The following is a 15,020-nucleotide window of genomic DNA, read 5'->3' on the forward strand; positions in this document are numbered from 1 at the left end:
TAAAAATCAAAGCTTGAGGACAATAATTCCGCACCTTTAAGGCTTATCACCTATAAGCCAAAGAAAGTAAATTACGAGTACCAACTCCCAATATATTCCCAATTTCAAAAATGTCTTCATAATTTCGACACAATTAGATCTCAAACTCAATTCTGTACAAAACTTATGAGGCTTTGTGACTTCCTAGATGGAAGCTATTAAACTAGCATTACCAACTTTTTTTTTTTTCAAAATGTGCTAAAAATTGTACATTTGTATTTATTTATGTAAAATATAAAAAATATTCAAAAATAGCACAATGGAATATATTATTGATACTGATGTTAAAAATGTTCTTACTAAAATATTTCCTATATACTCGTAATAATATAGTAAATATTCTTTACGATCTATTTATACGATATCGTATAAATGGATAAATATTGTCAATCTATATTACATACCTAATTATTTAACTATAAGTAATTACTATCGAATTAATTTTTATTGTTATAACAACAAAATTTGTTAAATTAAAAACAATAATAATGAAAAATATTATTGAAAAGAATTTTCGTTTAAAATCTCATTAATTTATAAAAAAAAAATTACTTGCCTTCAGTGGTATTGCCCATACATAATGTGCAATCCAAAAGAATGACATTACATTCAATGAATCCTCAGTCATTAAATTTGTAATTGAACCAGCATCTCTCTTACCACCGCCACCACTATTACCTGTACCACTAACACTATATGCATCATTATTGTTATCATTACCAAATATTTTTTTATTATTTACTCTTGTAGTGTTTTCGTTATCATTTTTCAAACTATCATCACCTTCTGACAATTTATGATTATTATTCGATTTTACATCATTAGTTTTTGGATTTTCAATATTTTGTTCATGAACTTTTCTTTGATTATTATATGTATTACCTTTTTTCTTTTTTTGATTCTCATTATCGTGTCCTTCACCTAATTCACTATTGAAATCATTTCTATTATTCTGACTATCATTTCGATTTGTTTCTATACAGCTTGAACTTAACAATAAAGTTTTACGATAAATCAATCCTTGTAATGATGTTTTAATTCTAATACCAGTCATATTGAGTAAATGCGTTGAGGCTTGTGATAGACCACCTTGAGCAATTGCTGAGATTAAAACTATCCATGCAATAATCCAACCATTTGATAAAAATTCTATCCAATTTGGATAGTAGTAATAATTGTGTGTATGATATTGTGATACATGATAATTGCTATCAATATATGGTAAATTAAAATTATCATTATTGGTTACATTATCGGTTTGATTAGTTTGATAATTTCTATATTGGTTTATAGTTGCATTTAAAATGATTGATTCAATCGGTTTTCTAATAGAAAAACCATATTCATATGGTGGTATCCAACTAATATTTGCCCATAAATTAACTCCGGTCAATGATGGTAAAAATTCTGATAAACTATATAGCATTGAGTATATTGGACGTATAATATCATGACTATATTCTATTCTGTGATTGGTATTATAACTAGTAACAGTATCATTTATGTTATCTTCAATATTATCAAATATTGCTGTTGCATTCAAAGAGGGTAAATTGGTTGCACTTTCAACTAATGTATCAACATTATGTATATTACCAGGGGATTCTATAATATCATCTAACTTACGATAATTTGAATGTGCACGTAACAATGACCAAATTATATTTAAATTATTTCTATTGAATAGATTCATACGATTCATATGACCAATGCCAACAAAATTATTTGTTGTATTGTTGTTATCATTATTTATACTATTATTATTATTATTATTGTAATTGATGCTATATTTGGAATTAAAATGATTTTGAATATTGTATAATATTGAAGTACTATTCAAATAGGAACGATTATATTCGTATTCAATGTAATCAACAATTTGATGTATTGACAATGGACCAATTAAAGCTGATAAATCACCAAGCAATTTAAGTATCCCACCTAATGTGAACCATTTCCAACTACTTTTTAAATAGCAAAGCCATAATGAAGGATTTTTATTTTCCTAAAATGAAAGAATAATTGCATAAAATAAAAACATATAAAGATTTTTAAAATTTATTAAAGGCAATAAAGTGAAAAAATAAATTTAAATTGAGAAATAAATAAATTTTCTTAAAAATATTTTCCTTTTTATATGGAAATATTCAATTGGGATGCAATCAAGAAATATAAATTAAAGATAATTTAAGAAACGTCTCAGTAAAGTTTTATTGCAGTCATCATAAAATTTATTTAAATTTTTAATTCAAATATTTTAATTAAAATTGTACTTTTATTAAATTTTGATTTTTTTTTCAATCCTTTTATAATTTTACAATATAAATTCAATTACCTTAGCTGATTTCTTATAAATGATAAGGAATTGATCATAATATGCTCTAGCACTATCCTCCTCACGTAAAGTACCAAGATCTTCTTGTTCTAATGGTTCACGATAACCATACCAAAGAAATGGTGTTAACCACCAAAATAATATTTTTGAGAAAAATGTAGAAATTGAATGTTTATATCCAATATTTTCTTCATTTAACTTCTTACTGGCCGGTTTCGATTTAAAACGCTGAAAACAAAAAAATTTTAATTTTAATAGCCTTGTTAAATTTGAAATATTTCTCAAAATTCAAAGTATGTATTTCAATAAATAAAATTCAAATTACTTTTTAGGTTTTATTAGAAAGGATCTCTAACTGGTGCAATTTAGTTCTGTTAGCTTCGTTTTCAAAGATGAACTGAACTTTGCTTGACAAGCTTATAAAATCCATTAATTTTTTAAATCAATTTTTTTATCTTACAAAATAAAAAACTGAAATAATTTATCTTGTTTAAACATATTTTCAGTTTCTTTTCTATTGTGATTATTTTCAATAAACTGGAGATGGCAATGGTTTAATGGCCTTTTAATTCTTTTCGATAAAACAATAGTAAATTATAATCACATACATATGTGTTCTTCTTCTTCTGCTGCCTATCCGTTTCCAGATGTTGGCGATCATATTTATACAGTCAATAGCTATTGAATCGATGCGACCAGATCACGGAAGATGTTTCGATCTGCTGCCGCATGTACCAGATCTCCGATGTTGTTGATTCCGGACCAGTTTTTGATGTTTCGCAGCCACGACAACTGCTTCCTCCCTACTCCTCTTCTGCCTTCAATCTTCCCCTGCATTATTAGTTGAAGAAGCTCATATTTTGTTCCGCGAATTACATGGCCAAAGTAAGACATTTTGCGACGTTTTAAACTCAGGAATAGTTCACGTTTTGTATTCATTCTCTGTAGAACCGCTTCGTTTGTAACGCGATCCATCCATGAGATTCTTAACATTCTTCTAAACGTCCACATTTCAAACGCCTCTATTTTATTGATGTCTTTGATTTTCAAGGTCCATGCTTCCACTCCATACAGGAGTACTGACCACACATAGCACCTCATGAATCGTAAGCGTAAGTTCAAATTTAACTGCCTGTTACACAAAATCTTTTTATATTTCATAAAAGCATTTCTTGCCATTTCAATACGACATTTTATTTCCATTTCGCAATTCCAGTCTTCGTTTAACCAGCATCCAAGGTATTTATAACATTTTACGCGTTCGATTGGAATGTTGTCGATCTCAATACTGGCCGCTGTGTACGGCGTTCTTGTTCTACTTACGATCATGTACTTCGTTTTAGGTGCATTCATTTTTAATCCGAATGTTTTGCTATGGTGGTTTATTTTGTCAACTATATGTTGTAGGTCTTCTAAGTTGTCTGCAATAATCACTGTATCATCCGCGTATCTAATATTGTTTAAAAAAGTGCCGTTGACTTTTATCTCTACATCAACGTCGTTAACTGCTTCTTCGAAAATGGCCTCTGCATAGATGTTAAAAAGTAAAGGGGATAGTATGCATCCTTGTCGAACTCCTTTTTGTATTAGTATGTTGTTGGTCATGCCATACTTAGTTCTTATACTTGCTGATTGTTTCCAATACAGATTTTCTATACATAGCATAATATTTTCATCAATTCCTATTCTTCGTAATATCTCCATTAGCTTATTATGGTTAACTTTATCAAAAGCCTTCTCATAATCGACGAAACATAAGAAGACATCCTTGTGCACATCACGACAATTTTGCACAAGTACCTGAATGCCAAACAGAGCCTCTCTGGTACCTGTCCCCTTTGTGAAACCAAATTGTGTTTTGCCCATATGTGGTTCACATTTCGTGTATATGCGATTATGTAGCACCTTCAAAAATAGTTTCAAAGAATGGCTCATTAGGCTTATTAACCGGTGATCATCACATGTTTTGGAATTGAACTTCTTGGGAAGCGGAATGAAAGTAGAATTCAGCCAATCTTCTGGATAATTTCCTGTTTCAAAAATGCTATTGAAAATTCTTTTAAGCAGATTAAGATTTGAATCATCTATTAGCTTAATTATTTCCGATGGTATTTCGTCGGGTCCAGGCGTTTTGTTCTTTTTCATGGATTTTATTGCTTTTTTAATTTCATCTATCGTTATTGGGACTTCTGATAACAAATTGAATGTTTCAGTTGGGTGTAAATCTCTTGAGGTATCTGAGAATAAGTTCTTAATGTATTTTTCCCACTCCTTCTTTATTTCATCACTTTCAATAATGATTTGCCCATTTTCGTTACGAAGTGTGGTTGTATGTGATCTTCTATACACTCCAGATACTTCTTTAACTTTTTTATGTAAGTTAAAATCGTTGTGATTTTGTTGAAGTCTTTCGATTTCACTACATTCCTTACTGAGCCAATCTGTTTTTGCCTTTTTGATTGAAGATCTTATTTGGTGATGAATACTTCTATATTCTGCAGAGTTTTTGTTTTTGAAAGTACGTCTTTTTTCCATCATCTGCAATATTTCTGGTGTCATCCATTTTTGTTTTGCGACGTACTTCTTGTGACCCAATATATTTTTTGAAGTGTCTTTTAGAACTAATTTTACATGATCCCAAATATTTTCGCTTTCTTCCATAACAGATCTTAGTTGGTTGTTAATTTCAGTAGCCAATTGATTCTTTATATCTGTATTATTTAGTTTTTCCACATCTATTTTGGGTTGACGAAGTTCTCTTCTAGTTCTAGCTAGTTTGATGTTTATTTTAGCTACTAAAAGATTATGGTCTGATGGAACATCGGCTCCTGGATATGTACAGACCGACTTTACAGATGAACTAAAGCGTTTGTTTATTAATATGTAATCAATTTGGTTACGAATAATGTTTCCTCTGCTATGCTGGGGTGATGTCCACGTATATAATCTTCGATACGGTAAGCAAAACCATGTATTGGTTATTTTAAGTTTTTGTTCCTGGCAAAACTGTATCAACCGATCACCTCTTTCGTTTCTCAAACCCAAAGCGAAAGGCCCAACTATTCCATCTACTCTTCCTGCTCCAACTTTTGCATTGAAATCTCCTATCACCATATTGATTTCATGAGGTTTTAGTTGTTTCATGAGATAATTAATTTGCTCGTAGAGTTCTTCTATCTCGTCTTCAGATGAATCAGCAGTAGGGGCGTATATTTGAATGATGTTGAGTTTTACTGGTTTAGCATTTATTTTCATTAGCATGATTCTGTCTGAATACGATACACATTCTGTTACATAATCTATAATTTTATCCGTAACTATAATGCCAACGCCATTACGATGAGTTGAGGTATTGTTTCCTGAGTAATAAAATTTTGCTCCTTCTACTCGGCATTCACCCTTATCTGGCCACCATGTTTCACTAATGCCCAAGATATCTATTTTTAAGCGTTGCATTTCTTGTACCGTATTTGCTAATTTACCTGATTCAAATAAGCTGTTGACATTCCAAGTACCTATTTTGAGTGTTGTTTTTGTTTTACCTCCGGGGATTCTTAGCACCCTCTTTTTGCCGGAGACTGAGGGCCGTGTTTCTTTTGTACTTGTCATATGATTTTTCTAGGGAAGTTACTTCAGTGGTTTCCCGTTGCCTTCTGAAGGGTTTAAAAGTTTTCCATCTTAAAAATCAGCCGTCCTTTAAGGAAACAGACGCTGTTTGTAGCCGCCTATTGTAGGACAGACGCTACGAGACGCACTCATTATTTAGCCTGAAATCTGTTCAGTTGCCCGGGGGCCACCACGTGGAGGTATAATGAGCACTTGGTGGCAGCTAGACACAGTTGCGACGCTGGAATGCTTAAAAAGCAAACGGTCAACGTTTTCCCTGTCGCTTACACACCCGACACCCCCACATATGTGTTCATAAATCATTATTTATATATTATGTTAACAACTACTATTATTTTGCCATCATTTTCATATTATTTCATAAACATTTTATATAAACTTGCTGCATAAAATTGCTATGAAAAACAACTACTACTACTACGTTCTATTAATGCTTTTCGTGATAGAAAAATTACAAAAGTCACTGATAGCATCCTTAAAAATCATATGTCATAATGTCGTAATCTATATAATGTATGATATACAGTTGAACATATACCTATTCACTTGGTTTTGTTCTAAGGTAACGCCAGATAACAGTTTTTATCATTTTGATTGTTAATTTATGGTAAAAGTTTATTATATACAATTTTATATAAAGTATTATTTTATATTTTTCTAAACAATTTGTATGTATGTATATCCATTGTACATAAAATATATATAGTACCTCAACTTAACAGGAATTACACATCAAAATCATTTAAAGGATCATTATGTTTAACCCATGACTGCAATGAAATATTTGTAATATTTGTTTTGCATTCCGTATATGGTATATTAAAAATTTACGAGTGAAATGGTTAAGATTTACAGGTTTTAAAACATTTCTTTTATTTTGTTTGCGAATTCAATAAAATCATTGTTAATACAAAAAATTATCTAAAATAAATATTTTATGTTACTTATTAAATCTTATTATTAATACATATTTTATAACAGAAGAAAAAGAAATGCTCCTAGAATGGTCATTGGAATGCTTGAAGTAAAAATATTTAAATAGCTAGCAGCTTCACTGAATGGTTTAATATTCCAATCGTTACAAAATTCATATTTTTCCAAAATCTTCACAGGGTTAAACATAACTATACCCTTTTAATTACATAAAATTATATTAAAAGCAGTTTCCGCGTTGTAAAAAACGATTCAATTAGGAATTAGCTAACGTTTAATATTTTATTCAGGTTAATTTATCTAACTATATATATGTAGGTTAAATAAAAGTTAATATATTATTAAATTGCTATAATTGAAATATAAGGATATAAAAGAGAATGTTATTTTTAAATGGGGATGCGACAATTTTTTGTTTTTCTATTTTTTTCTTCTTCTTTTTATTATTATGTTTAAGGCTAATAGAATTTATTTATTTATAAATCATGTTCAGATGTTACTATATTGGTATATAACACTGTATAGCTATGGTAAACAGTCTGATATTATTTAAAAAAGTTGTAAAAGTAAAAGTTCAACTAAAAGTATAAGTTTCAACTAAAGTTAATGAAATTTTTGTGGCGACTATTTATAGAACATATAGAATTTAATATTTATTTAGAACAGGAAGATTTTAAATGTTGCAGGAATTAATTGTATTGAACATTATATTGAATAAATTCAAAAATTTACATAATAAATTTAAAAACTTTGCTTATTTACCATCTCATGTGTTGCAGTGAAATAAAAATTTTATAACATAGTGTTTAAATAATATACTGCTCATTCCTTTATAGTGAATAGGTACTACTTTTTTTGATAATAAAACGAAAGCATGTATATTTGAATTATGAAATAATTTTCACTTTTATAAAATATGTGTGTGTAATATTAGGTTGTATAATATAATAATTAATTTTAATGTTATTAAGAGCATTTTCATTTTTTCTACATATAAATCGACGGTTCCAATACAACTATTGTACCTAAAAACATAGGTTTTAATAGATCCTGCTAAAAATTTATTTTTTTTGTGACATACATTCGTGAAATAAATAACATTTTTACAGCCTGATCGTGTATGTCGCTTTTTTACTCTCTTTTTATTCACTTTCACATCAGAATTCTTACAATTTTCTAATGGACATTTCATTTTTGCAATAAGATTACTCATTTTTATACCCGTACGAGCGTATGTTCGAAGGGTATACTAAATTTGCCTTACCGTTTAAACGCTAAGAAATAACGGTCTTAGATATAGATTCCAGTGTATGTTTTTGATCAGCGTCAAATTCTGAGTTGATTTAGCTTTTTCTGTCCTTCCGTCCGTCCGTCCCAGCGATAACTCAAAAACTAATTGAGCTTAGTACACCAAATTTTCACAAATGATTTATTGTAGTAAGTGCCAGAACCCTATTTAAATTGGAAATGATCGGGGTAAAAAGAGTTAGAACAAATGCATTTTTTATGAGAATATTGTAACTCCCGTTAAAAAATCTTATTGTTTTGTGATTATTATTGCAACTCTAACTAAAACTAATATTTTTTCTATTTTTTATCTTAAATGTAAATCACTTTAAAATAATGTTCCAGAAACTTAGCTTCACAATATTGAAAAATTTATTCAAGCTTGGTTTACAAAAATTTATAGATTCATGCGCATGGTTAAGAGCATTCACAAATGCAATGAAAACTTTTATTGTAAGTCTGTTTAGAATAGTTCTGTTAGAATTCGCTAAAATTCAGTGGAAGTTAGTGCAAAATACTCAACAAAATTGAAATAAGATTAAATCATAAAAACTATTATAAAAATTGGAACAAACTCCACATAAAAATCATATTTGAGTTATATTCACTTTAAGAAGGAATAGTATTTGAAAATTACAACATATATAAGAGATAAACTTCCTCATAAAATATATTTGTATCTTACCATCTTTCCATCAAATTTAAATTATGAAAAAAAAGTATAATTTGTATACAAATAAAAATTATATCGTTAATCAAAATACAGAACAATAGAAAAATTTATGTGAACAAAACAAAATTGTTTTATAATAAAATCAACAATTTCTATATAATTTGAAATGAATTACATTTACGACATAAATTCGATTCCCATAAAAACTCAAATCACAATTAAATTAAAATTAATTTAAATAACCTATATTCTTTATGGGCATATTTATATTTTCTTTCGGCTCCCTAAATTATATTTAAAAAAGTATATATGTGTACATAATATTTTTTTTTATTCTAAAACATTCTCCAAAGTATTATAAAGATTTAAAAATGAATACTGAATAAAAACAAACATGGCACAAAAACACTTCTTATACAACAATTTATCACAGTGATTTGCCCTCAAATGACAAATTCACAACAATTGTATTCATTTTTCTCCCCTTTTCGTTTTATTTATTTTTCTTTTTCTGTTTTTTTTTTTTTGCGGGAATAGAAAAAGGATACAAATTTATTATTCCTTTTGTCCCGGCGGCCTATAGAACCAAAAAATAAAAATCAGAAAAATAAAACGAGAAATAAGTTTCCTTTTTTCTTCACATTTCCCTAAAGAATCATTTTCTTAATATAAAGGGCAGTAGCGCAAAAAAAATATCGAAAAAACAATAATAAATAAATAAATGAACCCTGTATAAGAACAAAACAACTTACACGTCACAAAATATTTCTAAAGCTTTTATTGTTTTTACTTTTTTTTTCAAAATAATATAATAAATATAAACGAAAAAAAAAGAAAAACAACAATAAATACAAAATGTAAGTAAAAACTAAATAAAATTTGTAGATTTCGTTTTGTTACTTTTATATCCTGTGAGTAGATCTTCTACTGCCACATTCATTCATATAAAATTTTTATTAAAGGAGGACAAAGTTTCAGGAATAATAAGATAACACAAAACACGGTTATAATAAGAAAAATAGAAAAAAAAATTTAATAAAATTATAATTTGAGAAAATTTTAGAAGTAGTTCCAAGTATCTTAAGGAACCTATAATAAAAAAAAATTTTAATTTTTTTTTTCCAATATAGCTGCTGTAGATAATTATCGAATTAAACAATTATAAATCTTTATAGGATTTATTATCTTGCTAAAATCCTTGCAGGACTTATTATCTTTAGAATCTTTTATAGGATTTCATTCTATAGGAACTTATTTCGAACATTTATCACTTAAATTTTAAAAGGGATTATCAAAGGAAACTTTGGTTAATTATGTGTACCTATGCTGTATTAAAAAAATCTTTAAATAAAAAACTGAGGTAAGTCCACATCTGGTTCTTTATTATAGCATTATTATAATATAACTTACGGCAGGCTAGTCACCTACCTAGTTAAAACTCCATGACACAATGAAACTGGGGCATGACATAGTCTATAATGTCATGCACTAGCCCCTTATTACTCCTAGGACTGGAAAAGGAAAAAAAAAATTATAATATAACTATTATCAAGACTGTGAAAGAGGTATCACGAAGAGAAACAGAAAATTTAAATGCCTAGAAAGGTATGTGATGTTTTTATAAAAACTTGAATTATTTTCGTATGGGTGAGTATAATGAGAGAAAATATAATATCACACAATAATAAAAAAAATATCATAATGATAGTTTATTATTTACTTAAAATTATTGTTATATTCTCTTTCTTTTTTATTTTTATTTTTCTCATTTTTGTTTCTCATTCTTATTCTACATTTTCATCTATCTGTGTGTTTAAAATTATTGTTCTCAAATTTATGATTATAAAAACGGAAACGGAAACACAAATTCGTTCATATATACAGGTATATATACCTCAGGTTTTTATGTATGTATGTATACTTGGGTATATGGAATACGTAATAAAAAAAATCTTTTTAGAATAACACGAATAAGATCAGAAACAATTTAAAAATTTACTAAAATGAATTAATAAAGAATATAGAGAGAATGGGTGATATATTAAAGAATGAATAACTGAGAAGTGAAACAAATTGTACACATATATGGTACTTAGCTATAATAAAAGGATGTGTAACATTTAAAGTGAATTAAAGAGAATAATATAGTTGTTCGAAACTATATAACAAAATAAAAAATAATATTATTTTAATGTTACAGAGTGTGTCATATGTTATTTTTTGCATTATTTGATATACTAAAAGTTTAATAAAGCAATACGAAAATCTCATTCGAAAATCATCAAAATTTAAAATTTAATCTACCATTACAACTTGGCCAATTCAGTCGAATTGGTGTTTCAGGGAATTGAATGTAAATTTCAAAAATTGAAATTACCTCAATTTTAGTTCCAGAATTCGGCGATTACAGAAGAATTATACATTTTTATATTGAATACAACTTGCTCATAACGTAATAATCGTCGTACTTGTTCGCACAACATGTAGGTCATAAAATTCACGCAAAGAGTTTGTTACTATAACATGTAATACAGTAGTTGCCCAAAATTATTCAAACGTACAAAAAAATTTTACGTTTTTATATGAAAAAATAATTTGAAATCCTTGATATTTAAATTTACAGGTTATATTTTTTGTAACACAGAGTTGTTGCTATATGGAAAGTATTGCATTTGCAAAATATTCCCCTTTATTTTCTTGTATTCTTCTAATTTAAATGGAACGCAAGCAATGTATTATCAATATTTATATAATTATCCATGGATAAACATTTATACATATATTTTCTGTTAATGTGCATGAATACCGTGCTTTAATTTATATTTTTTTCCAAAATAATACGATATTTATCCAGTTGGTGTAGCAACATTTCCCCGAGTAAAAAAGGATTTTTTTTTTATTTTGGAAATTAAAATGAAAATTAGATCCTTGGAGAGATTTCTTATACTTATAAAATGAAAAATAAAGATTTGCTGTTTTTTTTTTTGCTTCTTTTTTTTTGTAAATTTTTTTTTATCGTGATATTTTTATTGTACATTCATACATATTAAAAACTTAATGACATCACACAACATGTTATATTGTAATACACAAAAGCATCGTATAACAAACTCACTCGTTGTATATTTTTCGTAGCCAGAACAGAACACTCATTTATCCTTTTACAAAAGTTAAAATTTTTTTCTTAAATAAAATTTCGTACAGGTTCATATATACATATAATATATACATAAATACATTTTATATATGGGGAAAAACATTAATACATATATTTTACTTAAATATGAATAAATAAAATGATTTTTCCTCTGAGTTCTTGTTTTTTCGTGGAAATGTGATTTTTTTTCAAGGAATATTGAATTAAGAAAATCGTTAATAATAATTTCGCAAAAAATTATAATGTGCACATATTTAGCAAAAAAAAACATAAAATAGCATGGATATACATATGTATATACAAGCATCATATTCTTATAACTTAGACATAAACGCATACGAATTCAATTTAACTAACATATGCGTTATGTATAAAATTATTATTCAGAAATAAATTAATGTTTATGTGTTTTATTATGAATGTTTGTTTTTAATTTTTCATATTATTATATTTTTATTATTATAATACCTTAGAAAGAACGCCGGACGTTCTTGATTTTCTGAGATATTATTAATACAAACAAGGGAATATAAAAGGGAATATAAAATTTTATTGAAAACACAAAAAAATAATATTAATATTTGATAAGTATAAAAAAAAAAGTACATACTTTATTAGTCTCTAGGGTTCCTAACTCTCCTAAAAAAGCATATTTTTAATGATTAACGCCTGCCCTCTTGTAACAGAGTATTAAGAAAATACATAGGATAAAATCGTATGTGGTGTAAATGTTATGAGTATTCAATAGTTAGATTAATATTAATTAACAATAAAATTAGAGGGAATTTTTTGCGTGCTTTGTATAGAAAAAACTTATATTGATTTCGATTTGTACAAAATATTATAAAATTTTTTTATGCTGCAAGACGTAACTTACTAGATTATATACATCTAGTTGCCTTATACATATGTAAATCAACAAAACTAAATTATAAAAGAAAATGACCAAAGTGAACGCATTAAAATTTATAAAACATTAAAAATTACTATAAACCTAAGTTTATACTATAAAAAAATTCTGAATAAACTTTACTACAATAGCAGCTGAAAACAAATTTACTGCTCAACGTCAAATGTGTGACAGTACTGTTCTTCTAAACAATTCTTACTGATAATCGAACTAAGTAAAAATCTTTACTTCTCCTCGTTATGTACAAAATTTTTGTTGTACAAAATTTCGTTTCCAACTGCACATGCTTTAAAATTTCAAAATTCTTTTTTATACAAAAAAAAAAAATTTAAAATCAGGAAGTATTCTGTAGTGAATAACGTATTGAATCAAATTAATTTTTTGCGGTACGAGTACTTAAATGTCTTTGAAATTTTCTATTAAATTTTAAATGAAAATATAAATTAAAAAAGTTTTGTAAAATACCCCTTTTCCCTTCTACGATTAAAAATAGAGTCTTTAAAACAATCTACTGCATTATTTGGATTACTTTCATTCTTATACCATAATTCGACTGTTAGGACTGTAATTCGACTGTTACGGCCGATTCAATTTGCCGTTAGCTTTTTGTTTATATACAAATTAAGAAAACTTTGGAGTTTCGGAAATATAAGTAACCGAAAAATCAAGTTTTACGAATTTGGAGGAGCGATAGTTTGAAAAGGGTAGTGAAGGAGGGAAAAAAAGCTTCTAATTAAATAAGCTATTTATTAATTCCTAAAAGCAGCTGAAATTTAAGGCGTTTACAAGCTTACCCTTTAGAAGAAATACGATGGTTAATAAAAATTATTAGGTTAATCTTAGATAACTTTTAATATCACGGAAGACAAAACACATTGCTGTTATGGAATTATTAAAAATGTTTGTAGTTCCGATATAACAAATTCTCCAAAAAATCGCATTTTTAAGATTCTCATGGACTAATAGTCAAATATCATATTGTTATAACAACAACAGTGTAATGCTATTTATTATTACCTTCAAAAACATAACAATACATCTTAACATACCTTAAGATGTACAGTAATATCTTATCATATACATCTTAAAAATTAATTTTGTAAAATTAATATAAAGTTATACACAAACAGCAAACATTCGCAAAATTATTTTCATATTAAGGTATAATTTAGGTATTAGGCAAGGTTTTGGTCCCTTTCATATAATGTTATTAATAATTCAGAAATCAAAATTTTAAATCTCATTTCGATTTAATAACGACTACGTCTTTTACTCCTTTCAGGTAATTTAATTATCCCCATAAATATGCAAAAAATAATCACATATACTTAGAAGCCATACTTTTTTTAGGATTTTTTTAATACGTAAATTTGTAGATACAAAGATTCAATAAAAAAATAAAAAAAAATCTTTTTCGATATATAATTAAACATTCGCGAAAATTTCACTTGGGAAGAAAAAAAAAAACTTTTGCTCAAACGCAAAATTTTATTTTCGAATCCTTTTCACATACATAAAACAAAAATGAAATTCCGGACAAAATCAAGTTATTCTTGTGAGCACATTTTCAACAAAAAAAAAAAAAACTAAACCAAATTTGCAAATCATTTAGTTGTTTCGTTTTAGATTTTAAAATTTCGTCGCTAATACTATTAAAGAAATTTATGACATTCTGAAACCATGCTTCCAAGAGAACTGCAGATAAACTAGCTAGAGCATAAGATACAACTTTGCAAAATATCAATTCATTTCCAACTTTTTTTATTTTCTTCATTACTTCAAAAAATTAATTAAAAGAATCTAAACTCTGCCATTCTGAGCTCGAAATACAAAATTTTATTGAATTTATTTTATAAATCATCTTCTTTAAAAGAGCATTTACAAATCATATTCACATTTAATTTATTTATTTTAAATTGTAATGAACCATATATAATGAACGCATGTGGGTATGAATAAGTGTATAATCTATAGAAACAGTAAAAAGTATTAATCATTTACTAAATATAAAAGAAAAAGCAGAAAATGAAATAAAAGGAGTACGAAATTTTTCAACAAA

The 15,020-nt window shown here is 27.1% G+C and overlaps 1 protein-coding gene across 2 annotated transcripts in view; it reads right to left on the reverse strand.

Moving 5' to 3' along the window:
• LOC129612432 (ATP-binding cassette sub-family C member Sur) overlaps positions 1-15,020 on the reverse strand; it is a 73,669-nt gene that overhangs the window by 43,642 nt on the left and 15,007 nt on the right. For both annotated transcript variants that reach the window (XM_055526022.1, XM_055526021.1), the window contains exons 4-5: positions 2,375-2,602; positions 596-2,044 (exon numbers count right to left, since the gene is read on the reverse strand). In XM_055526022.1, the coding sequence (XP_055381997.1) occupies positions 596-2,044; positions 2,375-2,602 (1,677 nt within the window). The remainder of the gene's footprint in view (positions 1-595; positions 2,045-2,374; positions 2,603-15,020) is intronic.

This window comes from Condylostylus longicornis, unplaced genomic scaffold, assembly GCF_029603195.1.
Source record: "Condylostylus longicornis isolate FDR11 unplaced genomic scaffold, ASM2960319v2 ptg000072l, whole genome shotgun sequence".
Lineage (NCBI taxonomy): Eukaryota > Metazoa > Arthropoda > Insecta > Diptera > Dolichopodidae > Condylostylus > Condylostylus longicornis.